At 37.0% G+C, this 26,959-nt stretch overlaps 1 protein-coding gene and 1 pseudogene across 3 annotated transcripts in view; one reads left to right on the forward strand and one right to left on the reverse strand.

Annotated features, from left to right (window-relative positions):
- APOOL (apolipoprotein O like) overlaps nucleotides 1-26,959 on the forward strand; it is a 102,979-nt gene that overhangs the window by 45,615 nt on the left and 30,405 nt on the right. For all 3 annotated transcript variants that reach the window (XM_032592104.1, XM_032592103.1, XM_030305370.2), the window contains 2 exons: nucleotides 24,131-24,250; nucleotides 25,811-25,865. In XM_032592104.1, coding sequence (XP_032447995.1) covers nucleotides 24,131-24,250; nucleotides 25,811-25,865 — 175 coding nt within the window. The remainder of the gene's footprint in view (nucleotides 1-24,130; nucleotides 24,251-25,810; nucleotides 25,866-26,959) is intronic.
- LOC115507164 lies at nucleotides 4,456-5,474 on the reverse strand (annotated as a pseudogene).

Below are 26,959 nucleotides of genomic sequence, written 5' to 3' on the forward strand. Positions count from 1 at the left end.
ATTTCAGCTCAGGTCATGATCTCATGGTTTTGAGTTCGAGCCCTGTGTTTGGCTTTTTGATGATTCCAAATGAGACAGAGTCCCTGCTGAAAAGGAGATTTACAGGCTAATATCCCTGATGAACATGGATGCAGCATTTCTCAACAAGATACTATCAAATTGAATCCCAACAGTACGTTAGAAGAATCATTCACCACGATCATCTGGGATTTATTCCTGGGCTACACAAACAGTGTGATATACTGTATTAATAAAATAAAGGGTAAGAACCATATGATTCAATAAATGCAGAAAAAGCATTTGACAAAATACAGCATCCATTCTTGATAAAAACCCTCAACCAAGTAGATACAGATTGAACCTAACTCATCATCATAAAAGTTATATATGAAAGACCCACAGCTAATATCATCCCCAATGGGGAAAAACAGAGCTTTTCCTCTAAGGTCAAGAACAAGACATGGATGTCCACTCATTATTATTTAATATAGTACTGGAACTCTTAGCCTCAGCAATCAGACAACAAAAAGAAATTACATCCAAATCAGCAAGGAAGAAGTCAAACTTTCACTGTTTGCAAATGATATGAAACTCTATGTAGAAAACCTGAAATACTCCAAAAAATTGCCATCACTAACACATGAATTTAGCAAAGTTGCAGGAAAAGAAATCAACATACAGAAATATGGTGCATTTCTATTTACCAATAATGAAGCAGCAGAAAAAGAAATGAAGGAATAACCCCATTGACAGTTGCAGTAAAAACAATAATAGACCTAGGAAAAAACATACTCAAAGTGGTAAAAGATCTGTACTCCGAAAACTATAGAATGGTTATGAAGGAAATTGAAGAGGACACATAGAAATGGCATACTTTCCATGCTCATGGATTAGAAGAATAAACATTGTTAAAATGTCTATAATAACCAAAAAAACTTAAACATTTACTGCAACCCCTATCAAAATACACCAGAATTATTCTCAGAGCTAGAACAATCTTAAAATTTTCATGGAACCATAAAAGACTCTGAATAACCAAAGCAATCCTGAAAAAAAAGCAAAGCTGGAGACACCACAATTTCAGACATCAAGCTGAATTACAGAGCTGTAGTCATCAAGACAGAATGGTAGTGGCACAAAACTAGATATGTAGATCAATGGAACAGAATGGAAAACCCAGAAATGGACCCACATTTATATGGTCAACTAATCTTCGATAAAGCAGGAATGAATATCTGATGGAAAAGACAGTTTCTTCAACAAATGGTGTTGGGAAAACTGGGCATTGACACGCAGAGAATGACCACTTTCTTACACCATATACAAACATAAATTCTAAATGGATGAAAGACCTAAATGTGAGACAGGAAACCATCAAACTCCAATGAGATAACACAGGCAGCCACCTCTTTGACCTTGGCCAGAGTATCTTACTAGACATGTCAGTGGAGGAAAGGTAAACAAAAGTAGACATGAACTATTGGGATCTCATCAAGATAAAAAGCTTCTTCACAGTGAAGTAAACAATCAACAAAACTAAAAGGCAGCCCATGGAATGGGGGAAGATGTTTGCAAATGACTTATCAGGTAAAGGGTTAGTATGCAAAATCTATAAAGTACTTATCAAACTCAACACCCAAAAAAACAATCCAGTGAAGAAATGTGCAAAAGACATGAATAGACACTTCTCCAAAGAAGACTTCCAGGTGGCTAACAGTCATATGAAAAGATCGTCATCATTCATCATCAGGGAAATACCAGTCAAAACCACAATAAGATATCACCTCACACCTTTCACAATGGCTAAAATTGACAACACAGGAAACGAGATGTTGGCAAGATTGTGGCAAATGGGGAACCCTCTTATACTGTGGTAGGAATTCATATTGGTTCAGCCACAGTATGGAATTTCCTCAAAAAGTTAAAACTACCCTATGACCCAGAAATTGCACTACTAGGTATTTATCCAAAAGATACAAAAATACTAATTCATGGCAACATGCACCCTGATTTTAATAACATTATCAACAATAGCTAAACTATTGAAAAAGCCTAAGTGTCCATCGACTGATGACTGGATAAAGAAATTTTATATATATGATGGAATACTACTTAGCCATCAAAAGGAATGAAATTTTGCTATTTGCAAGTATATGGATAGAGCTAGAATGTATTATGCTGAGCATTAATAAGTCAATCAGAGAAAGACAAATACCATATGATGTCACTCATATGTGGAATTTAGGAAACAAAATAGATCAATATGTAGCATGGGGGGAAAAGGGAGGGAAACAAACCATTTGATTGTTAATGATAGAGAACCAACTGAGGGTTGATGGAGATAGGTGGGTGGGGTATGGGCTAAATGGGTGATGGGTATTAAGGAGGGCACTTTTTATGAAGAGCACTATGTGTTATATGTATGTTACAAATAACTAAATTCTACTCCTGCAACCAGTATTACACTGTATGTAACTAAGATTTAAATAAAAGTTGGATTAAAAATAAAGCATCTAAAATCCTAACTTCAATGGAAAAAAAGTTACTAATTTTTCTTAGTGAATAACAATGTACAGGGGCTTAGTAATTATAAGCAGTTTGATTTTTTTCTCAACAAATTTATGTGAGCATACCTGATATTTGCAAACCTTTGTTTAAGAAATTCATTAAGACCTCAGTTTTGAAAGTGACCTTGGATATTTTCTAGTTTAGTCTTCTGTATGGTTCTGTAATCCCCTCTATGATAGGCACACAGAGTGGCCATTTATCTTTTACATAATGAAACTCTGGATAAAAGAACCTAAGGCAGTCCATCCATTTTCTGGCAGCTCTCATTTTACCTAAGGTCTTTCCTTATGTCAAACACAAACCTGTCTCATAATAAGTTCTATCCATTTGCTTTGCTGCTCTTCGGTTGGTGCTATACAGAAAAAATTTCATCCCTCTTCCATAAAACAACACTGCATATTTCAGTTATACTTTAACTAATTTTGCATACTGGATAAGTATATTATTAATTTTAATCCTCATATACCATAAATTGGAGTTCTTATGTATAATGATCATTCTTTGCCAAAAATATGTAGCATAGTGTTTTCTAACAGATGTATTTTGACAACTATAGAATAGAGTCAGATTCTGACTTCTCTTGTTCTAGGTAATATATTTCTATTTATACTATCTAAGAACACATTCATTTTTATATTTATATTTAAGTGTCCTTACAGTCAACCTTGCTTATAATTTACCTTTAACCATGACATAGTGAAGTTGGAGTTCTCTAAAATTAATTCAACCTCTTTACATGGGCTACTGATAAGCTATGTCTTTTTCCAATCTGTACTTATGCATGTAGACTAGGGACAATTATGCCTGTTTAACTTAAATCTTACTGATCCAGTCTATCATATCTAATTGTGGTTATTGATTTCTCCTTGCCATTGTACTTTTTTTAGGGGGATCTTTCTCTTTTATTAGATTAAAAAACACAAATAAAACTGTCGTAGACTATGGGTCTAGAGTTCTCTCTTGTCTAGCAAAAGAGCAGGACTCAGGATTGAAAGTGAGAGATGGCTAATGTCCGGGAAAAGACAAGAGCCCCGAATAAGGGTCCTTGTCCCGTTTTTATTAGAATCAGAAGGCTTACAAACATGGCGATGGGCATGCACAAAGGGACAATGAATCTGTGAACATTAACTTGTGGACGTGAGGGAAAGGGGTTCTTGAAGATATTCATGGTTAGGGGTTTGGGTTAATACAAAACAAAATCCGGGCACCAGGCAGTTGGGAGGAAGGTTCTTTACAGCGGATATGAGGCAGCATCTCTGTTTATCTTAGCTAGCCTAGGGGATGAGACAGATAGGGGAAATAACATCAGGGTTAATAAGGCACCTTTTCTTTTGTTAACCATCTCTGCTCTGGGCTGCTTCGCCTGCAGTGCAGGGGTCCATAGTCTAATTACCAGTTTACCTAACCTGGCCCTATCTTCTTGTGAAAGCAGCTTTTCTGCTACAGTACTAAATGGGGGTGCTTCCACCCTGAATATCTAATCTTGTTTATTTTATATACCTATATATTGGGCACCTTTGCGCCCGTTCCTATTTTAGGCCTTTGCCTCTCCCTCTCTATTCTGGGGGCTCTGCACCCAGTCTCTATTTTGGGGTGCCTTTGCACCGCCCTGTTCCTCGTGCCTTTGTGCCTCCCTATTCTCAGGTTGCCTTTGCACCCTCCTATTCTTGGGGTGCCAATCTGGTGTACCCAAACTTGTGTGTGAACATGTTATGACTTTGTACTTCTTTATGCCTTGTTAACCCATTGGTGTAAGTCCGGGGGATTCCTAAGCTTATCCCCCACATAAAACCAGGAGAACTTTGGGAAAAGCTCAGAGATGACAAAGGGGAGAAGCAGGGAGAGGAGGGGGAACGTTAAAAGCCCCAAGTCAGGGCAGGAAAGAAGTTTCTAAGGACTAAACATCTCTTTATTTGACTATAATTTTGTGGTGGTAGGCTTGCGTCCCAGAGCCAGCCAGGGGCTTGGGATCTGGTGGGCCAGGGCCCAGTACTGAGGCAGTGGGTAGCAGCCTCTAGGCAGTGCTCTACTACTTGATGATCTTGAAGGCTCAAGCAGTGGCACAGCTGATGTCTGTGACATGGTCCCGGTACAGGGTTGGGTCATGGGTCACAGGGCAGACCTCCGGAACAGGGACCTTTGGGAGCTACCCTAGAGGACATCATTCCTTGAATGTATAATCACTAAAAGTGGTAAAGGTATGGGAGCAGCAAGCAGGAGGCATGATGGGTTCAGGACTGTCATGGGTAGTCAGTGCAGAAGCAATGGGAGCAGTATCCAGTCCTTCCACGTTCACATTCTCTTCTTTAGGACCTGGCTCCCCAACAAGTGGCACTGTCACCAAATGATAGGTGTTTATGGGCCTAGGGCACTTCCACTTCTTCTGTACTTGCTTTTTGTCAGCCTCGAGCTGTACATATGTCTCCAGTGAACATAAGTTGAACTCCTCTGATCTTGTTCTCCCCTGTACCCAAAGGAATGTCTGGAATGTATGCTCACCTGTAGACTGATGCATGGAATTCTGTCAGAGCCATGTTCCTCTAGTTCTAGTGGCAGTAGTGCCTTGTCTTCTCAGGCCTTCTGAGAGCTACCAGCTGGAGTGCTGACATTTCGAGTCCTCAGGCTCTTGAGAGGCTCCTTATTGCTTTGGTAACTATTCAGAGCTTCCTTCTTGGCTCTTCTGCTTCTCTATCCCTGAATGGTTCATCCCCTTCATTGATGTCAGAGTCCTAGTCCACCTAATCCTCTGTGTTTGACTGGTGCCCTTGATACTCATCATCTCCTAATTCCTCTGTGAAACCCCCATAAGTCGTCTGATAGAACTCCTCTTCCTCTCTTGTCTCTAGGATCCCAGAAAGCTGGTTCCCTGCTGTCTTCCTGGGGACCTGGCCCTTAGCCAAACTCATACTGCCTACTGAGACTGTGCTACTAATAGCAACCCCTCACCCAGTGCCCTGTTCACCATTGTACTTTTTATCTTTTCTAGTCTTAAGTCACCTCAGATTTATCTACATTCTTAGAGAAATATATGTAAGTTTGAATCTGAATTCTGACTCCACCACTGACTAGTTGGATGACATTGGAGAGAATTCTTAATGGTGGCATAAATATATGAATGTACCATTATCAAACTACAGTTTACATAATTTTTTGGAAACTTAGCATATTTCCAGTTATTATGCTATTATAATCAGTACTTTGATAAAATACCTTGTACACAAATCTTTATGTTCATCTATCAATATTTACTTAAAATAAATTTCTAGAAATGGAATTGTAGGCCAGAAAGCATAAAAATTATCAATATAGGGAGGTGCCTGGGTGGCTCAGTTGGTTAAGTGTCTGATTCTGGCTCAGATCATGATCTCATGGCTTGTGAGTCTGAGCCCCTCATCAGGCTCTGTGCTGTCAGCTCAGAGCCTGGAGCCTGTTTCAGATTCTTTGTCTCCCTCTCTCTCCACCCCTCCCCAACTCGTGCTCTGTCTCTTTCTCTCAAAAATGAATAAATGTTAAAAGAAATTAAAAATATATATATATCAATACAGTGCCAAATCGAAATGCATAAAGGTAGTACTCATTTAACCAAAAATATTTCCTGAATTCCTCTTGTATGTGTGTGAGGCACTGTTATAAGAGGCACTGTTATAAGCACTGGGTAATGTTTTATTAATTTTCATTAGCAGTCTGGGATAGATCCACTTCCCTACATACTTGTTAACTATTAGTGTTCTTTCTCTTTTTTATTAATCTTAGAGAGATGATGATTTTTTTTAGCTTACTTTGACACTCATCTTGGAAAGCTGAAAATCTAGGTAGGAGGGTAAGTAGCATTTGTCCCACATAGTTGAATTTACATATTACTTAATTTTCAAGTAACTTTGTGCTCTTTATTATAGAATACACAGAATTCCTTGGTATTTATTGTATTTCACAATACATTTAAAATAGAATTTAATTGAATTACTTATCTAAGTTGGTTGCCAGCTAGGTACTAGAAAATATTCCCAAAGATGGGATCCAGTATTTGAAGAACTTAGAATTATGAAGGAATGAAAATGTGATTTGCATGCAATATTTCCAGGTAAAGTGAGTTTTGCCTCTTTTTAAATTTATTTACAATAAAGCCTCTACTAAACCAAAACATGATTGAGGTGTCCTGGTTAATTGTGAATCTTCTGGTAAATTTGTGGTTAACTCGAAAATCCTTTTATAGTTCAATTCTTGTTGGTTAAACATCTTTTTAAAAAGTTTCAGTATACTCCTATCTTATTAAGTACCATCTGGTGAATATAATTAAATTTGTCTATTAGGAAACTGCAGAGCCAGGGGGTAATCATTTCTTTAAACCATGAAATTTGCATTATTCAGATCTGTAAAATAATGCAACTGTGCTGTGTGTATACAATCAGCCATAGATATCATTGCATGTTACTTTTTTAAATATTTCTGTGATATGAGTTTGACTTACTGTCATTGGCTTGTTTTTACCAAAAAAATAACAGAGAAGAAATATTGATTTGAGGGTTCTAGTTACTTTGGTTCAATTTAATTTAAATGTGTTTTTTTGTGACTTTATAGCTTACTTAATCTAATTAGAATTTCTGAGAGTACAAACAAGTTGTATTTATATAGTAAGTCCCATTTAAGCCCTATAGTAATCTATAGTAAGGCTTCTAATCTATAGTAAGAATGTTCTTCCTTCAGTGGAAACAGAATTCTCACAGTAGAGTTGAAATCTTTTTTCTCAACTTTATATCTGACAAATAGGAATTATATGTATGTATGTGTACATATATATGTATATACACATATATATGTATATATATTATATGTATCTATACATATATATGTGTATATATGTATACATGGTATAAAACTTGATGTTTTGACATGTATATATTATGAAATGATTATCACAATGAAGCTGATTAACAGATCTGTCACCTCAAATACTTAACATTTTCTTTTGTGTATGTTTGGAAAGGAAAACACTTGAGATCTACCCTCTTAACAAATTTCAAGTATACAATATGAATCTCAAGTATACAATACAATATAGTTAACTATAGTCACCGTACACTAACTATATTTCTAGAACTTATTCTTTAATAACTGAAACTTTACTCTTTGGCCACCTCCACATTTCCTCCTCCACCCACCTCTGGTGACCACTATTCTGCTCTGTGCTTCTGAGACTTTGTATTTTTTTGCTTGTTTGCATTTCAGTTCTAAGTGAGATTGATCTTGCTTTAGTTGGATTATTGGCATTTGTAATTTTTTTAATTCAAGTATAATTAACATACAGTATTATAGTTTTAGGTTTACAATATAGTGATTGAACAATTGTATACATTTCTCTGTACTCATCAAGATAAGTGTATGCTTAACTCCCTTTATCTATTTCACCCATTACCCACCCTCGTTAATTTCCCTGGCAACTACCAGTTTCTTCTCTGTATTTAAGAGTCTGGGTTACTTTTTTTGTTTTGTTTTTAATTTAAATTTTAATTAATGTACAGTACAATATTGGTGTATTGGTTTCAGGAGTAGAATTCAGTGATTGATCACTTACATACAAAACCCAGGGCTCATCACAAGTGCTCTCCTTAATACCCATCACCCATCTAGTCCATCTCCCACTCACCTCCTGCCATCAACCCTCAGTTTATTCTCTATCCTTAATAGGCTTTTTTGGTTTGTTTCCTTCTCTTTCTCACCCTTTTCCCCACATGTTCGTCTGTTTTGTTTCTTAAATTCCACATATCAGTGAAGTCATATGATATTTGTCTTTCTCTGATTGACTTATTTCACTTAGCATAATACATTCTAGATCCATCCATGACATTGCAAATGGCAAGAATTCATTCTTTTTGATGGCTGAGAAATATTCCATTCCTTATATATATACCAGATCTGATTTATGCATTCACCAGATGGACATTTGGACTTTCTCCATAGTATGGCTATTGTTGATAATGCTGCCAATAAACATTGGGGTGCATGTACCTCTTCATATCTGTATTTTGTATCCTTTGGGTAAATACCTAATAATGCCATTGCTGGATCGTAGGGAAGTTCTGTTGTTAGGTTTCTGAGGAAACTCCATACTGTTATTTTGTTCTAGTACCACACCATTTTGATCACCACAGCTTTGCAATATAGTTTCACATCCAGAATCGTGATGCCTCCAGCTTTTCTTTTTCAAGATTGCTTTGACTATTTATTTGCAGTCTTGTGGTTCCATATCAATTTTTGGATTGTTTCTTCTAGTTCTGTGAAAATGCTGGTGGTATTGTGATAGGGTTTGCATTAAACGTGTAGATTGCTTTGGCTAGTATAGACATTTTAACAACATTTTTTCTTTAAAATAGGAGCATGGAATTTTTTCCAATTTCTTTCTGTCTTCTTCAGTTTCTTTCATAAGTTTTCTGAGTACAGATGTTTTACCTCTTTGGATAGGTTTATTCCTAGGTCTGTTAATTGATTTTGGTACAATTGTAAATTGAAACATTCCTTTTTCTTCTGCTTTGTTACTGGTGTACAGAATTGCCACACGTTTCTGTATGTTGATATTATATCCCATGTCTTTGCTGAATTCATGCATCCTAGCAATTTTTTGGCAGAGTTTTTCAGGTTTTCTGCATACAGTATAATGTCATCTGCAAGCAGTGGAAGTTTGACATGTTTCTTACTGATTTGGATGCTTTTTCTTTCTTTTTTTTTTAAATTCCTGAGGCTAAGCCTTCCTGTACTATGTTAAATAGTAATGGTGAGAGTAGACATCCCTTTCTTGTTCCTGACTGTAGAGGCAATGCTATGTTTTTCCCAATGACAATAATATTAGTTGTGGGTCTGTAGTATATGACTTTTATGATGCCGAGTTATGTTCCATCTACACCTACTTGGTTGAGGGTTTTTATCAAGAATGGATGCTGTATTTTGTCAAATGCTTTTTCTGCACCTATTGAGAGGATCATATGGTTCTTACCCTTCCTTTTATTAATGTAGTGTATTATGTTGTTTGATTTGCAAAAACTGAAACTGCCCTGCAGCCCAGATATAAATCCCATTTGATTGTGGTGAATATAAATTTTTTTTTAATTTTTTTTCAACGTTTTTTATTTATTTTTGGGACAGAGAGAGACAGAGCATGAACGGGGGAGGGGCAGAAAGAGAGGGAGACACAGAATTGGAAACAGGCTCCAGGCTCCGAGCCATCAGCCCAGAGCCCGACGCGGGGCTCGAACTCACGGACCACGAGATCGTGACCTGGCTGCAGTCGGACGCTTAACTGACTGCGCCACCCAGGCGCCCCTAAATTTTTTTTAATGTACTATTGGATTCAATTTACTGGAATCTTGTTGAGAATTTTTGCATTCATGTTCATCAGGGATATTGGCCTTTAAGTCTCGTTTTTAGTGAGGTCTTTGTCTCATTTTGGAATCAAGGTAATGCTGACTTGATAGAATGAGTTTGGACTTTTCCTTCCATTTCTATTTTTGGAACACTTTGAGAAGAATAAGTTTTAACTCTTCTTTTAATATCTGGTAGAATTCCCCTCAAAGCCATCTGGCCCTGGGCTTTTGTTTGTTGTGAGATTTTTGATTACTGACTCAGTTTCTTTGCTGCTTATGTTTTTGTTCAGGTTTTCTATTTCTTGTTTCAATTTTGGTAGTTTGTATGTTTCTAGGAATTTATCCATTTCTTACGGATTGCCTGGATTCCCTTACAATTTTTCATAATACTGTCTTTTAATTGTTTGCATTTCTGTTGTGTTGGCTGTGATAACTCCTATTTCATTTGTAATTTTATTTATTTGGGTCCTTTCTCTTTTCTTTTTGATAAGTTTGTCTAGGGGTTTATCAATTTTATTAATTCTTTCAGAGAACCACCTCTTAGTTTTGATGGTTTGTTGTAGGTTTTTTTTCTATTTGTTTCTATACTGTTTACTTGTGCTCTCTAATCTTTATTATTTACCTTCTTGTGATGGCTTTAGGCTTTATTTGCTTATCTTTTTCTAGCTCGTTTAGGTATAAGTTTAGGTTGTGAATTTGAATGTTATTTTCTTGATGTAGGCCTATATTGTTATATACTTCCCTCTTATGACCACATTTACTGCATCCCGAAGGTTCCAGCCGGTTATGTTTTCATTCTCATTTGTCTCTAAGTTTTTTTTATATCGTCTTTGATTTCCTGGTTAACCCATTCATTCTTTACAAGAATTTCTTTTATCTCCATGTATGTATGGTCTTTTCTACATTTTTTCTTGTGGTTGACTTCAAGTGTCATAGCATTGTGGTCTGAAAACATACATGGTATTATTTCAATCTTTTTTACTTGTTGAAGGCTGATTTGTGACCCAGTATAAGATGTATTCTGGAGACTGTTACATGTGCACTTGAAGAGAATGTGTGTTCTACTGCTTTAGGATGAAATGTTCTGATTGTATATGTTAAATCCATCTAGTCCAGTGTGTCATTTGAAGCCACGGTTTCCTTGTTGGTTTTCTGCCTAGATGAGCTGTCCATTGCTCTAAGTGGGGTGTTGAAATCCACTACTATGATTGTGTTATTATCAATGAGTTTCTTTATGTTTGTTATTTTTTTAATGTTTATTTACTGTGAGAGAGAGAGCGTGAGGGAGGGGCAGAGAGAGAGGGAGAGAGATTATTCCAAGTAGGCTCGTCGCTGTCAGTGCAGAGCCCAATGTGGGGCTTGATCTCATGAACTGTGAGATCATGCCCTGAGCCGAAATCAAGAGTTGGACGCTTAACTGACTGAGCCACCCAGGTGTCCCAGTTTATATTTGTTATTAATTTATATATATAGATATATGGGTGCTTTCAAGTTTGGGGCAGAAATATTTATGATTGTTTGATCTTCCTGTTGTATAATTCCCTTTATTGTGACATAGTTCCATTATTTATCTCTTGTTATAGTCTTTGGTTTAAAATGTAGTTTTAAGTGTGGCTAGTTTGGCTATATTTTGATGTTTGTTAGCATGAGAGATGGTTTTTCATCCTATCACTTTTAATCTGTAAGTTTGTTTAGGTCTAAAATGAGTCTCTTACAGACAGCATATACATGTTTTTTTTTTTTTAATCCATTTTGATATCCTATATCTTTTGATTGGAGCATTTAGTTCATTTAGATTCAGAGTGATTATGGATAGATATGAATATAATGCTATTGTATTATTTGAGAAGTGGTTGGGGGGCGCCTGGGTGGCTCAGTCGGTTAAGCGCCAGACTTCGACTCAGGTCATGATCTCACGGTTTGTGGGTTCGAGCCCCATGTCAGGCTCTGTGCTGACAGCTCAGAGCCTGGAGCCTGCTTCAGATTCTGTGTCTCCCTCTCTCTTTGCCCCTCCCCTGCTTGTGCTCTATCTCTCTCTCAAAAAAAATAAACGTTAAAAAAAAAAAAGAGAGAAGTGGTTGGTTCTGGAAATTTTCTCTGTTCCTTTCTAGTCTTTGTTATTTTTGGTCTTTCTTTACCACTCAAAAGATTTCTTTCAGTATTTCCTGTAGGGCTGGTATAGTGGTCATGAATTCTTTTAGTTTTTGTTTGTCTGGGTAACTCTTTATGTCTCCTATTCTGAATGACAACCTTTCTGGTTATATTATTCTTGGCTGCATATTTTTCCCCTTCAGCAGCACAATATATATATTATGCCACTGCCTTCTGGCCTGCCAGGTTTCTGTGGGGAGATCTGCTGCTAACCTGATGTGTCTTTCCTTGTAGGTTAGGGATTTCTTTTCCCTTGCTGCTTTCATGATTCTTTCCTTATCTCTGTATTTTACAAATTTTACCTACAGTGTGTCTTGGTGTTGGCCAGCTTTTATTTTGATGGGAGTTCTTGTGCCTCCTGGATTCAGAGTTATGTTTCTTTCCCCTGATTAGGAAAGTTTTCAGGTATAATTTGGTCAAATAAACTTTCTGCCCTTTTTTCTCTCTCTTCTTCTTGTGGGACTCTTATAATGTGAACGTTATTATGCTTTATGGAGTCACTGATTTTCTTAAGTCTATTCATGATCCAATATTTTTCTTCCCCTCTTTTCAGCTTCGTTTTTTCCATAATTTCATTCTGTGTGTCACTTATTCCTCCCTGTACTTCTTCCATCCTTGTTGTCATTATTCTCAGTTGGTTTTGCATCTCAGTGACAGCATTTTTTATTTTGGCCTGGCTAGTTTTTAGGTCTGTCATCTTTTAGGTAATGGTCTCTATTACTATGCTTTTTTCAGGACCAGCCAGTATTCTTATGTTGTTTTAAATTCTGGTTTAAGCATATTACTTATATCTATTTTGATTACCACCAGGACCTCAACCTCTTCTTGTTCTTTCTTTTGGGATGAATTCCTCTGTCTTGGAATTTTGTCTAAGACTCTGTTTTTTGTGTGGTAGGAAAGTGTTTCTGGTCCTATTTGCATTAGAACTGAACTTTGCAGCACTCTGTGGTCAGTGTATCTGTTGTGTGTGGGGGTTTTGTGCTGGTCTTCTGGAAGAGATACCTGCTACTGCTCTGGCTCTCAATCACACTTTCCCCAGTAAAAAGGCACCTGCACAGCACAGTGGTGTGGAACTTGTTTTAAGAGGCTCAAACCTCCTCTGTGTGCTCTGTGCTGCTTGATGAAGTCTGTCCATGCTGATGGGAAGTTTGAAAAATGGTGTCAGCCTGCCCTCTTACCTGGATAAGGGAGTTCACGTCTGCCACTGTGCAGGAATCCCTCACAGAAGAGTGAACAGTCTCATCTTGTGTCCCAGGTTTCTGTCAGATTACTACCTTTATCCTGTCCATGTCGAAGTTGTCTTGATTCCTAGCAGCCCAGTTCTCCTGTTTTATCTCAGGTGTGCAACTGTGTTTCAGAACTGCAAATTTTAGGGACCTGGCATGGCAGAGATCCATGCTGATCCTCTGGGGGAGGCTCTTGCTGTGCTTTGGCTGGTACCGGTTTGTCCTAGAAAAGTAGTTGCATGACCATGCATGGGCTTGGATTGTATGGTAAAGCAAACATTTGGCATCCAGGTAGCTGTTCTCAGCAGGTGTGTCTCTGAATGCTAATTAATCAGGCAGCTCATTGGCACCCACTGGCTCTTTTGTTCCTTGAGAGGCAGTGTCACCTCTTCCAAATGCACTGGGTGCAGGAAGTCTCTCCCAGTGTGATCCAGGGGATCCTCAGAACGAGTGATCATGAAGACTTCTAAAATTTTAGACTTTGAGCTCAGCTGCTTGTAAAAACTTGCAATAATCAGCCCTTCTCATTTCTCCAGTCAATGTTTTGGGGGAGGTGTTTTTCTTGTGCAGTCTCCTCAGTGCTACTTTATCTCTCTCTCTTCTCTGTCTCTCTCTCTCTTCCTGTCTCTCTCTTCCTGTCTCTCTCTTCTCTCTGTGATCAGGGCTCCCTCCCTTCTGTACTATCCATGATTGTTTTCTCCCTCACATCATGTCTCCACACCTCCTGCCTTCCACAGTGTTTTCTCTTTTCTTCCTCTAGATGTGCAGTTTGTTCCCTCAGTACTCAGATAGTTTTCCTGGGTGTTCAGAATGACTTGATAATTATTTAGCTGTGTTTGAGGGACAAAGCACTGATAAGATCCTCCTACAACTCTGCCTTCTTTACTCTTTCCCTGAATTTTTTTAAGCAAAATCTTCAGTAGAGAATCCAAAACATGCAAAATTAACATTGTGATACATGACAAAATCTGTATGGCTCCAAAGGTTCTATTTTCCCACCATTTCAGTTTTTTCTGTGTAGCTGTCAAATTTTCCCAGCACCATTTACTGAAGAGACTTTCCTTTCCATATTGTATGTTCTTGCATCCTTTGACAGAAATTGACCATAAATGGATAGTTTTATTACTTGACTCTTTGCTGTTCTGTTGATCTGTGTGTCTGTTTTTTTTTTTTTAATGTTTATTTATTTTTGAGAGAGATAGAGACAGAGTGTGAGCAGGGGAGGAACAGAGAGAGAGAAAGATGGAGACACAGAATCTGAAGTAGGCTCCAGGCTCTGAGCTGTCAGCACAGAGCCTGACATGGGGCTTGAACCCACGAACCACGAGATCATGACCTGAGCCAAAGTCGGTTGTTTAACTGACTAAGCCACTCAGGCTCCCCTGTATGTCTGTTTTTATGCCAATATCATAATCTTTTCATTACTATAGCTTTGTAGTATAGTTTTAAATCAGGTATAGTGTGATACCTCAGGCTTTTTTCTTTGTCAAGATTGTTTTAGCTTCAGAATCTTTGTCATTCCATATATATTTCAGGATTATTTCTTCTGTTTCTGTGGAAAATGCCACAGAATTAATGCCATGGAATTTTTATAGGGATTGCATTGAATCTGTTAATTGCCTTGGGTTTTATAGTCATTTTTAACATTAACTCTTCCAGTCCAAGAGCATGAAATATATTTCCATTTTTTGTGTCTTCACTTTCTTTAATTAATGTCTTATAGTTTTCATTCTACTGATCTTTCACCTCCCTGGAAGAATTCATTCCTTGTCATTTTCCTTTTTTCATGCAATTGTGAATGGGACTGTTTCCTTGATTTCTCTTTCTGATAGTTATTAGTGTTTAGAAACACAATAGATTCCTGTATGTTAATTTTGTATTCTTCAATTTTATCTAATTCATGCATTAGTTCTAACAAATTATTTTTTGTGGGTTCTTCAGGGTTTTCCATGCATAATATGCTGTGTGTATACGGCAGTTGTACTTCTTCCTTTCCAATTTGGTTGCCTTCTATTTCTTTTTCCTACCTAATTGATGTGACTAAGCGTACAATACTATGTTGAATAAAAGCAGAGAGAGTGGGCATCCTCGTCTTATTCATTGTCTTAGGGGAAAAACTTTTCAGTTCTTCATCATTGAATAGCCCTGGGTTTGTCATATATGACTTTTGATATGTTGAAGTATGTTCCTCCTTACCCACATTGTTTACAGTTTTTGTCATAAATGGTTTTTTAATTTTGTCAAATGTTTCTCTACCTATTGAGATGATCATGTGGTTTTTATCTTTCATTTTGTTACCATGGTGTATCATGTTTGATTTGCAGATGTTGAATATCCTTGTGTCCCTGAAATAAATCACTTGATCATAATGTATGATCTTTTTAGTTTACTGTTGAACTCAGTTTGCTAATATTTTGTTGAGGATTTTTGCATCTGTGTTCATCAGGGATGTTGGCCTGTATTTATTTTCCAGCGTCCTTGTCTAGTTTGATAGCAGAGTAATACTGGCCTCATACAATGAGTTTGGAAGAGTTTCCTCATCTTCAATTCTTTGGAAGATTCTGAGGATGCATATTAAATCCTTTTTGAAGGTTTGGTAGTATTCATCAATGAAGCCGTCTGGTGCTGGACTTTTGTGTTTTGGGAGTTTTTTGATTACTGACTCAATTATGTGTATTCATATTTCCTATTTCTTCATGATTCAGTCTTGGAAAATTGCATGTTTCTATAAGTCTATTTATAGTTTCCAGTTTGTTGGCATATAACTGTTCCCTGTAGTCTTATTTGATGCTTCATGTTTCTGTAGTACCGGTTGCAACTACTCCTTTATTTCTGATTTAATTTTGAAGCCCCTCCTCTTTTGTGTGTGTGTGTGTGTGTGTGTGTGCATGCACGCATGTGTGTGTATGTGAGTCTAACTAAATGTTTACTGATTTTGTTTATCTTCTCAAGAAACTGGTTCCTAGTTTGATCTTTACTATTGTCTTTCTTGTCTCTTCATTTATTTCCACTTTGATCTTTATTATTTCCTTCCTTCTACTAACTTCAGGCTTTGTTCTTCTTTTTTATAGTTACTTTGTGAAAAGTTATATTGTTTATTTGAGATTTTTCTTGTTTCTTGAGATAGGCCATAAACTTATGACATGCAGCTTTTGCTGCATCCCATAGCTTTTGGTATGTCATGTTTCTATTTTCATTTGTCTCTATGTATTATTTTATTTATCTCATGATTTCTTCTATTACCCAGAAAATGTGTCCCAGTAGTTTTTCAGTAACATGCTGTTTCATCTCTATGTGTTTATAGTTTTTATAGTTTTCTTATAGTTGATTTCTAGTTTCATACCATTGAGGTTTGAAAACAAGCTTGATAGGATTTCATTCTTGCATTTTTGAGACTTGTTTTGTGGCCTAACATGTGATCTATCCTTGAGAATATTCCATGTACACTTGAAAAGAGCGTGTATTCTGCAGCTATGGAATGAGATATTCTGTATATATCTATTAAGTCTGCCTCATCTAATGTGTCATTTAAGGCCAATGTTTCCTTGTCGATTTTCTATGTAAATGATATATTCATTGATATAAGTGTGGTATTAAAATCCCCTACTATTATTGTGTTGCTGTCCATTTCTCCTTTTAGGGCTTTTATTATTTCCTTTCTATATTTTGGTGTTTTATGGCTCATGCATATATATTTATAAATGTTACATCTTTCTGCTGGATTGACCCCTTTATTTTATGTAGCACCCTTCTTTGTTTTTTTTTTTTTACAGTCTTTGTTTTAAAGTAATATTTTGTCTAATATGAGTGTAGCTACACCATCTTTTTTTTTTTTTTTTTCTATTTGCTTGGAATACTTTTCCATCTCTTCACTATTAGTCTGTTTGTCTTTACTTCTGAAGTGTGTCTTCTGTAGGTTGTATATAAATGTGTCCTGGATATTTATTCTTTCAGCCACTTTATGTCTTTTGATTGGAGAACTTAGTCCATTTACATTTAGAGTAATTATTGATAGTTATATACTTATTGTCATTTCATTAATTGTTTTCTGGCCATTTTTGTAGTTCTTCTCTGTTCTTTTCCTCTGTCTTCACTTGTGGTTTGATGGCTTTCTTTAGTGATATGTTTGGTTTCCTTTCTCATCTTCTTTTATATGTTTACTATAACTTTTTTTGTGTGTGGTTACTGTGAGTTTCACATATATCATATATATAACTGTATTTTGAGTTGATAGCAACTTAAATTTGAACACATTCTAAAACTACATTTTTATTCCCCTTCCACATTTTATCTTTTTTATGTCATTTTATGTCTCTGAACTAATTATTATAGTTTTAGTTAATTTTACTGCTTTTGTCTTTTAACCTTTATTGCATTTTTATAAGTGACTGGTCCACTTCCTTTAATATACATTTACCTTTTCTAATGGTATTTTTGTTTTGTTTTCTTTCTATTAGTGTCATTTCTTTTCAGGTTAAAATAGTCTTTTTAAATATTTTTTTTAAGTCTGGATTAATAGTGATGAACTCCTTTAGATTTTGCTTATTTGGAACTCTCTTACTTCTGTTGTAAAGGATAATCTTGCCTCTATTCTTGGTTAGAAGTTGTTTTCCTTTCAGGACTTTGAATATGTCATATCATTCCTTTTTGGCTTGCAGTGTCTGCTGAGAAATCTTCTGGTAGCCTTAGGGATCTCCCTTGTGTGTAGCAATTTGTTTTTCTCTTATTGCTTGGAAGATTCTGTCTTTAACTTTTGACATTTTAGTTATAATGTGTCTTGATATGTCTTTCTTTGGTTTCATCTTGTTTGGAACTTTCTGCACTTCCAGGACCTATATGTCTATTTCTTTCCCCAGGTTAGGGAAGTTTTTAGCCATTATTTCATTAAATAATTTTGCTGTCCTTTTCTCTTGTTTTTTGTTATCCTATAGTGCCAACATTATTTTGCTTGGTGATGTCCCAGAGGTCCCTTAAATTCTCTCTTTTTTTTCCCAATTCTTTTTTCTTTTTCCAGCTCTGTCTGGGTGAATTCCATTGCTGTGTATTCCAGATCACTAATCCATTTTGCTTCATCCAGTCTGCTGTTGAACCCCTGTTGTGTATTTTTCAGTTCGCTCATTGTATTTTTCAGCTATGTGACTTCAGTTTGGTACCTTCTTATATTTTATGCATCTTTGTTGACATTCTCACTGTGTCTGTTCTGTTTGGTTCCTGAGTTTGGTGAACATCTTTAGGACCATTACTTTGAATTCTTTATCAGGTAGATTACTTATCTTTGTATCATTAAGGTTCCCCCCCACCCCCCCACCCTGGCTAAGGTTTTATCTTGTTTCATTTGGAACATATTACTGTTTTTTTTCCATTTTGTTTGACTCTGTTTCTGTTCATATGTATTAGGCAAAACAGTTGCCTCTCCTATCTTGAAGTGGTGGTCTTATGTAGTTGATGATACATACTTCTTATTCAACCTTGCCCTAGTGCTTGGTTGTCTCTCAAACGTTTGTGGTTGTTTAGTCTACCTGATGTTTTCATAATGTGTTCCTATTGTGAGGGTGTACCAAGACTGTCATCATTACAAGTGGAGTAATCTTACTTAGCACCTAATTTCAGACTGATATCAGGAAGCAGCTTTGAAAGCATGTAAGTATTTACATTTTTGTAGTGCCACATTTATAATTTCTGCTGTCCTCCATTTCATGAGATCTTGGTATGCCCTGGTTGATACTTGCAAAAATTAGGGTTCCAGATGAATATATAAGCTCCTTTCTGGGACATCTCAAAGTCAAAGGGGTGTACAAGGATGACATCTCCCTGTTTATGTTCCTGGGAATACCTCCTTAGCCTCTAGATATATGGGAAACCTGAAGCCTGTCCCTAGATTAAAGCTCCAGGCTAAGCATATAGGACTTTTTCATAGGAAGACTGGGGTTGTGTTTCATTCTCTTGTCTGCAGTGCCCTGGGTTGGAGACCTTCTAAAGACTATCTTTCCAATTTTTACATTTCCATGGAACTCAGGGAAGCCAGCCTCCTTGGCCTCCAGGCCTAAGTCATCAAGGTGTATCTTCTTTGGGAACTGTGTATGCCCACTGGCTTTAGCTGGAGAGTGTAAGGGGTTGGGCATACTCACTGGTTTTAGAAAGGCAGCAGGGGAAATATTTTGTCTACCCATACCTTTGGGCTTCAAGAATTCAATGAGAGAATGCCTTGTCTGTAGGAGAATGCCATGGCTACTTGCACTTGCTAGCCCTAGCCAGGGAAGGGCAGAGTGTCACAAATGTCTGTGCTTAGTGACTTTAGCCAGGGAGTGGGAGAGTGCTGTGATTGTTTGTGCTAGCTTGCCCCAGCTAGAAGCAAGGTAGTGCTGCAACCGCTCACACTCTCTGCCTTCAGCAAGGCAGCAGGATAGTGCCTCAACCTTTCTTTCACTCTACCTGTATTACCAAGTCAGTGAGAGATTGCCATGTCTGAGTGCGCCCACCTGTGCTATCAGAGTAGGTGGGGAATATAAAATTAGTGTCTGTCAGCACCTCTGTCTTTGAAGAGAATTTCAACTGTCCCCTCCCTCTCCATCGGATGCTTTTAGGTAGGCAAATAATTCTCCTTTACATATAGTGTAGGTGCTTTCAAACTGTTGTTTTTTCACTGGATCTCAGTATGAGTGAAAGAAGCCCTTTAAAAGGGTAGTCTCAGTTTCCTGTAGTGAATTGGGTCCCTTGGATGTTAATACCTTTGGTTTTCTCAGGTAGACTTTTCTGTGTGTGGCGCCATCTCTGAAGTGCAGATTCCAGGCATTGGGATGGTTGATGTGGGCCATCAATCCCTTGCTCCTCCAGAAGCAGTACTGGATTGTTAGATTCCTCCCTATTGTGTGTTGCCTTGCCGGGGAGCTGTTTTTGGTGAGACTGTATCTTTGTCTCACTTACTTGTCTCAGTGTGGTCTTTTTATGCTTTTTGTGGAGAAGTAGTTCATCTAGTTTTCAGATCTTTTTCAGAATGCCACGATGTTGCAGAAATCTTATTTATTTATTTTTTAAATCTTCTTTTGATCAACCAATTGCCGAGAGAGTAAGTTAAACCTATGATAGTGAATATGTCTGTTCTTGTTTCAGATATTTTGAGGATATGTTAATAGATGCATACAAGTTTAAGATTATAATATTTCTAGTTATTTAAGCTTTTTGTCTTGATAGAGTCACTTTATATCTAATAATGGATTTTGTCTTAAAGTCTATCTTGTCTAATATTTTTAAAAATTTTGTCTAATATTAATATAGCTTATAGTAGTTTTCTTTTGATTGCAACTTGTCCAGTATGCCCTGTTCCCCACATTTTAGATATATGGTGTCATATTTTATATCCTTTTATTTTGTGAATCCCTTGACTGCTTTTTTCAAATGTATTTGTTTTTACTGCTTTTGTATTTTTTACTTTTCATACTCTTACGATATTTCCTTTCCACTCAAAGAGTCCTCTTCAGGGGCACCTGGGCAGCTCACCTGGTTAAGCCTCCTCCAACTCTTGATTTCGGCTCAGGTCATAATCTCACCGTTTGTGAGATTGAGCCCCATGCCAGGCTCTGCACTGACAATGTGGAACCTACTTGGGATTCTCTCTCCCTCTCCCAAAATAAATAGATAAACATTAAAGAGTCCTGTTTAATATTTCTTGTGGGACTAGTTTAGTGGTCATGAAATACTTTAGTTTTTGTTTGAGAAATTCTTTCTCTCTCCCTTATTCTGAATGATAGCCTTGCTGAATGGAGTATTCTTGGCTGTGTATTTTCCCTTTCTGCTCATTTCTTATATCATGCCACTCCCTTCTGGCCTGTAAAGTTTCTGCTGAATTATCTGCTGATAGCCTTATGGTGTTTCTCTTGTATACAAGTATCTTTTTTCTCTTGCAACCTTTAAAATTCTTTTTTTATCACAATTTTTTTTGTCATTTTAATTACTGTGTGCCTTGGTGTGGACTTCCTTGGGTTGAATTTGTTGGGGGATGTCTGTGGATTGGGATATCTTGTTTCCTTCCACAAATTAGGGAAGTTTTCAGGTATTATTTTTTCAAAAAAAACTTTTCTTCCCCCTTTTCTCTCTCTTATTCTGGAATCCAATTAATGTGAATGTTATTACTCTTGATGGAGTGACTGAGTTTCCTGTCTATTCTCATTTTGCACATTTTTTTCCTCACCTGCCCAGTTTGATTACTTTTCATTACTCTGTCTTCCAGGTCATTAATTCATTTTCCTGCCTTCTCTAGCATGCTATTAATTCCATCAAGTTTATTTTTAATTTCATTCATCGTGTTCTACAACTATTATTGGTTCATTTTTATCTCTTTCTTAAGGGTCTCACTGATGTCCTCTACTTTTTCTCAAGTCCAGTGCATATCTTTATGATCATTATTTCAAATTCTATATCTAGCATATTACTTATATTCATTTCAGTTAGTTCTCTTGCTGTGGTTTGAGCCTGTTCTTTCATTTGGGACATGTTTCTCTGTCTCTTCATTTGGTCTAACTCTCTGTGTCTATTTCTGTGCATTAGGAAACTCAGCTAGGTCTTATGCTCTTGAAAGTAGTGGGAGGGGTGCACACTTTTAACAAGGTGGCACTGGTCCTCTTCCACAGGGGGCACGTAGTTTGTTTGGATACTGGGGATGTCCAGGGCTGGTTCAAAAAGCACACGTGGGTAGGGGGTGTGAGGTTTTTTTCCTTTAATGTTTGTTTATTTATTTATTTTGAGAAAGAGAGCATGGGAGGGGGCCAGAGAGAGTGAGGGAGAGAAGGAGAATCCCAAGTAAACTCTGCGCTATCAGCATAGAGCCTGATGTGGGGCTCAAATCTCACAATCATGAGATCATGACCTGAGCTGAAAACAAGAGTTGGATGCTTAACCGACTGAGCCAGGTGACCTACCCCCTCCCCAGTTTTTGTATGTGAGGGGCTTAGTTTTAACAAGGTGTGCACATAGTCTCTGGGAGGTGATCAGTCATTGCCCCCTGGGATTGAGGCTTGGAAAATGTGTGGATCAGGAGATGCGTTGTTGGTGAGGTTAATGCTGGTCTTCTGGATAGGGAACCCAAAGCGTATGACTGGAATGGATGGATCTGCCAAATCACAGGGTGTGGGGCTTGGTATAAGAAAGTTACTTAGTGTCAGTGCTGCACTGGTTCCTTCAGGTGGCCTTGTGTTTATGCTGAGGGACAGGGGAGGGAAATGTCACTTGCCAGCTCCTTTATTCCTGGAAAGGCCTCCCTGGGATCCCAGACTATCTGGGACTGCTCTGAGGTGAGTAAATAATTCTCCTTGTTTGCCCCAGGTGTGTTTCAAACTGCTGCTTCTACTCTAGATCTCATCAGACTGCTTATAGTGTTATCTCTTTAAGGGTGGGACTGAGCTTCCTAATGCCCTCTGGGGTCTTCCAGAGCTAAGACTGCTGATTTTTAAAATTCCAAGTTTTAAGTCCCTCTGGCTTTAAGAACTCACAAAATTTGACCCTTCTTGCTTTCAAAGCCAAATATTTTGGGGATTCTTCCCCCTGCCATCCCTGTGTGGGCTCCCCACTGTGATTGTTTCTTGCCAGAATTCTCTGCCCCTAGGTTCCCTCCTGACTCTGGATTCCCAGGGCTCTTTTAGCTCCCCACCAGGTCTCTGCTCTTCCTGTACTTTTTGTTGTGGTCTCTTCTCCACCTTTTGTCATGGAATTTGTTTTGCCAGTCTTTGCATTGTTTTCTGGGTTATTTACACTGATGTGTTACTTAGTTGTATCCACAGGGCCAGGTGAGCTTAGGGTCCCCTTACTCTGCCATCTCCCTTGCCTGCCAGTTGAGTTCTTTATTTTTTTAATTTCCAGTTCCAGAAGTTCTCTGTTTACATTAGCTTTGGTAATTTTTGTACTCTCTTCCTCTGAACCCATATTTCCTTCTTTTATTTCTTTAAAAACAACAATAAATGTGCTTGATATTACATGTTCCATTTATACATTCTTTGTGGATCTGAGTCTGTTCTTTGTTGTTTCTGCTAGCTCTTGTCCAGATACTTCCTTGTGTTTTCTAACTTTATTTACCTTCTTTGTTTTTTTCTTCTTCTTCTTTTTCTTTTTCTTCTTCTTCTTCTTCTTAACATTATGGGCTCATATTTCTTGGAACTTTATCTGTTGAAATTCTTTCAAGTCTTGGTAGCTTCCTCCAGAGGGGAGAGATTTGTTTCTGCCAAGCATATGTGAGGGCTACCAGCTTAGAAGTACTTTAAATGTATTATTGGTTTAAGATTTCTCCAATTACCCAGTTAGTTTAAAATGCTGCAGGTTATATGAGCTCTCACTTGTGTTTGCCAGTTCTTAGGAAATATTTTTTTTCCTCTGTACTTGGTGCCCAGACTTTGATACAGTCAATTTTCCTAACAGTTATTTGCAGTGAACTGTTTATTCTTAATTCACTTTTAAGTTGATGATATTATAACTTTGAGATGCCAGCTTTATAGGGTCCCCACTAAGATTGCCCACCTCAAGCTTTTTCTGGGTTTTGTTTCTTGATTCCATACTCCATGAACCATCTGTTTTACAGCAAATGACAACAAGGTAAAAGCTGACTCTATTGTTTATCTCTGAATTTCAGCTGTTTTTTTTTTTAATTCTGGGTTTCTGAACAGTCTTTATAAACAGCTTACAGGATCATTCCTCCCATTTAAGATGGTTTTTAAGAATATTTTGTCAGCATTTTTAGTTGCTTTTATAGGAGGAAGGTTCATGAGGATTTCTCTTCTGCCTTACTCCTGGAAAAGGATGTCCATCATTTTATATTTTTAACATGAACTTTTTTTTTGTCTCTAGCTCCCCATATATACCACACCACCTCTGCAGTCTAAATATGTTGAAGAGCAGCCTGGTCATTTACAAATGGGCTTTGCATCCATCCGCAAAACAACTGGTCATTATATTGGCTGGTGTAAGGTAAGTTAAGTTATAATAGTGGTTTAATGTTGGAGGTTTTTGATTTGTTCGGACACGTGATTCTCATGTTGCATTTGGTATTGTCAGAAGTTCTTCAGTGTTATTCATCAGGTGAATGGGCTAATGTAGAGGATCTAAGACTGCTTCATTCACATCTGTAGCGCTTTGTCACAGATGGCTAGAAGGCTGGACTCAGCTAGGAATGTTGACTGAAGCACCCATGTTTGCAGTCGTCTGGTCAATAGATATTATAACTTTGAAGGTGTAGTGTTCTCAAGAGACAGTCCTTTTTTTTTTTTTAAGCTTATTTACTTATTTTGAGAGAGAGAGAAAGGACACAAGTTGGGGAGGGGCAGAGAGAGAGGGAGAGAGAATCCCAAGCAGGTACCATGCTCAGCGTGGAGCCTGAAATGGGTCTCAATCTCACAACTATGAGATCATTATGTGAGCTAAAATCAAGAGTTGGACGTTCAACAGACTGAGCCACCCAGGCGCCCCAAGAGACAGTCTTTAAAGAGAAGTAATTCAGTGGCATTTATGATCTGTGTTGGTTTGTACAGCTTGAAACCATGATGAACAGGATGAACCTCTGCATGAAAATCTCTAAGACAAAGTTACTAATACCAAGATAACACAATAACAATGACTTATTTCTTTCTTGTCTAATGTAATTATTTCTGTGTTCTTTGCTTTGAAAATCTTTTTTGTTGTTTTTATTCCATGGTTTCATAGCAGCTAGTTTAGAGATGGAGACCATATATTTCAGTTGCGTTTCTGGTTTCTTCAATAGAGTAAAGCATGACTGTGGATGATTACTATAGGTAAATCATTCTGTGCCTTCATTTTCCTTCTGATGTAACTGAGATAGTACCTATTGCTCAGTAAATGAATATAACTATATTTGTTGCATTAAAATAGTTAGAAACAGGTAAAAGGAAAAAATGAAGACTTTAATCCCTTCAGTGGATTTATATAATCTTGATTTGTAGAGAATTTATGTTCCTCTATAAAAACAAACACCAGTCTATGTAGGATGATTTGTATCTTAAGATAAATGTCTAGGTTTTTTTCCCATTCTAATGCACACTAAAAAAAGGAGAAGACGAAGCACTTTAGGCTTGTTGTTATTACTTTCTTCACAAACATTATGTTGTTGCTGCCATATCTTTATTAGTCAGATATTGCTAAGCTGAAATATACCTCTATCCCTGCTTTATTTAAATTTCATTCATTTTTTAAGCCTTTATAAAATAAGATGATAAACCTTTGTGTTTCTGCAATAAATTATCTGTGAGATGCTCTGACTGTAGGCATTACTTCACCTGTTTATATGAGGAAAATAGTAAATAAGTATTATTCGTGTTAAATAGAATGAAAAGCAAGAAATGAAAAGAAGCTAAGTAAAACAAGTATTCTCATAGTGAATAAATGGGAAAGTTAGACTTAGATTTGGGTGCAGTGGTAACTCAACACTTGGTCTCATGAGATGTGGACTGTTTAATTGTCAACATCTTGAAAAATTCAGCTGTCCTTTTTTTTTTTTTTTTTCTTTGTGCTTAGGGTGTTTATGTCTTTGTGAAAAATGGGATAATGGATACAGTACAATTTGGAAAAGGTAGGTGAGTGAACCATCCATAATTAGAAATGTTCTGTTGTCTTTTTAACTTGACAGATTTAAATGTGAGAAAAATAAACATGTTATGTTATTCATTATCATGTTTTATGAACTGAGAAAATACTCTGTATAGCACTTTATGATAACAGTAACAAAGTAATAGTACCGATCACTTATTAAGCAATTATTATATGCAAAGACACTATGATAAACATTGTACATAATTTATCTAATTTAATTTTTATAATAATTCTATGAGTGTTGGTATTATAATTATTCCCTTTTTACAGATAAGGAAACTGAGGTTTAGAAAGGTTAAGTTGGTTACCAAGGTCACATAGCTAGTAAATGGCAGTACCTGGACTCAAACTGAGGTCTGTTTTAGCTGCAAAGCCCATATTATATACTCAAACCACAAATTAGCAATATGTCTCCATTGTTATCAGTTAGTTTAAATAAGTGCTATTTGCTGTTAAAATATGTAGAATTTTGCTATCTATTCCTAGGAAACAGTATACCCACTAGTCACTCTAGAATGTTTGAGCTAATGTTGGATAGCACTTGTATTTGACTCTTTAGTTTGATAATGGTATTTGGCAGTAGACATATCTTCCTAATATTCTTGGCCTCAGCCAGTTGTCAACATAAATGTGTACGGGAGACAGAAAGATCATTTTTAAATGTTTCCATTTAATGTGTTATCATTACTTAAGTAATGTGTTATCATTACTTAAGTATGTGTTATCATTACTTAAGGTATGTTGGAATTCCAAACTATATTCCTCATTTGTCTTGAAGAATACGATTAAATAAGTGATTGGCATTAAATAATTGTGATAGAAGAATGTATTTTCTTGAGTTATATGGAAACAAATAATTTATGTATATAAAAAGCCAGGAAATCTAGACTTGTGTCCACTCTTCATCTACTTTTGGTCTAGGGTCACTTCTAATCCTGATCATTGGTTTTAACCAAGAACAGTGGCTCCTCTGGGTATTGGGGAGTAGTGGCATGCAGGGTCTAGAAGTTACATGTATCCCTAGTTAGTTATTCAAAGTTCTCTAATAAAGTATTTCCATTCTTACTGGATCCT

This window comes from Lynx canadensis, chromosome X (genome assembly GCF_007474595.2).
Source record: "Lynx canadensis isolate LIC74 chromosome X, mLynCan4.pri.v2, whole genome shotgun sequence".
In the NCBI taxonomy this organism is placed as follows: Eukaryota; Metazoa; Chordata; class Mammalia; order Carnivora; family Felidae; genus Lynx; species Lynx canadensis.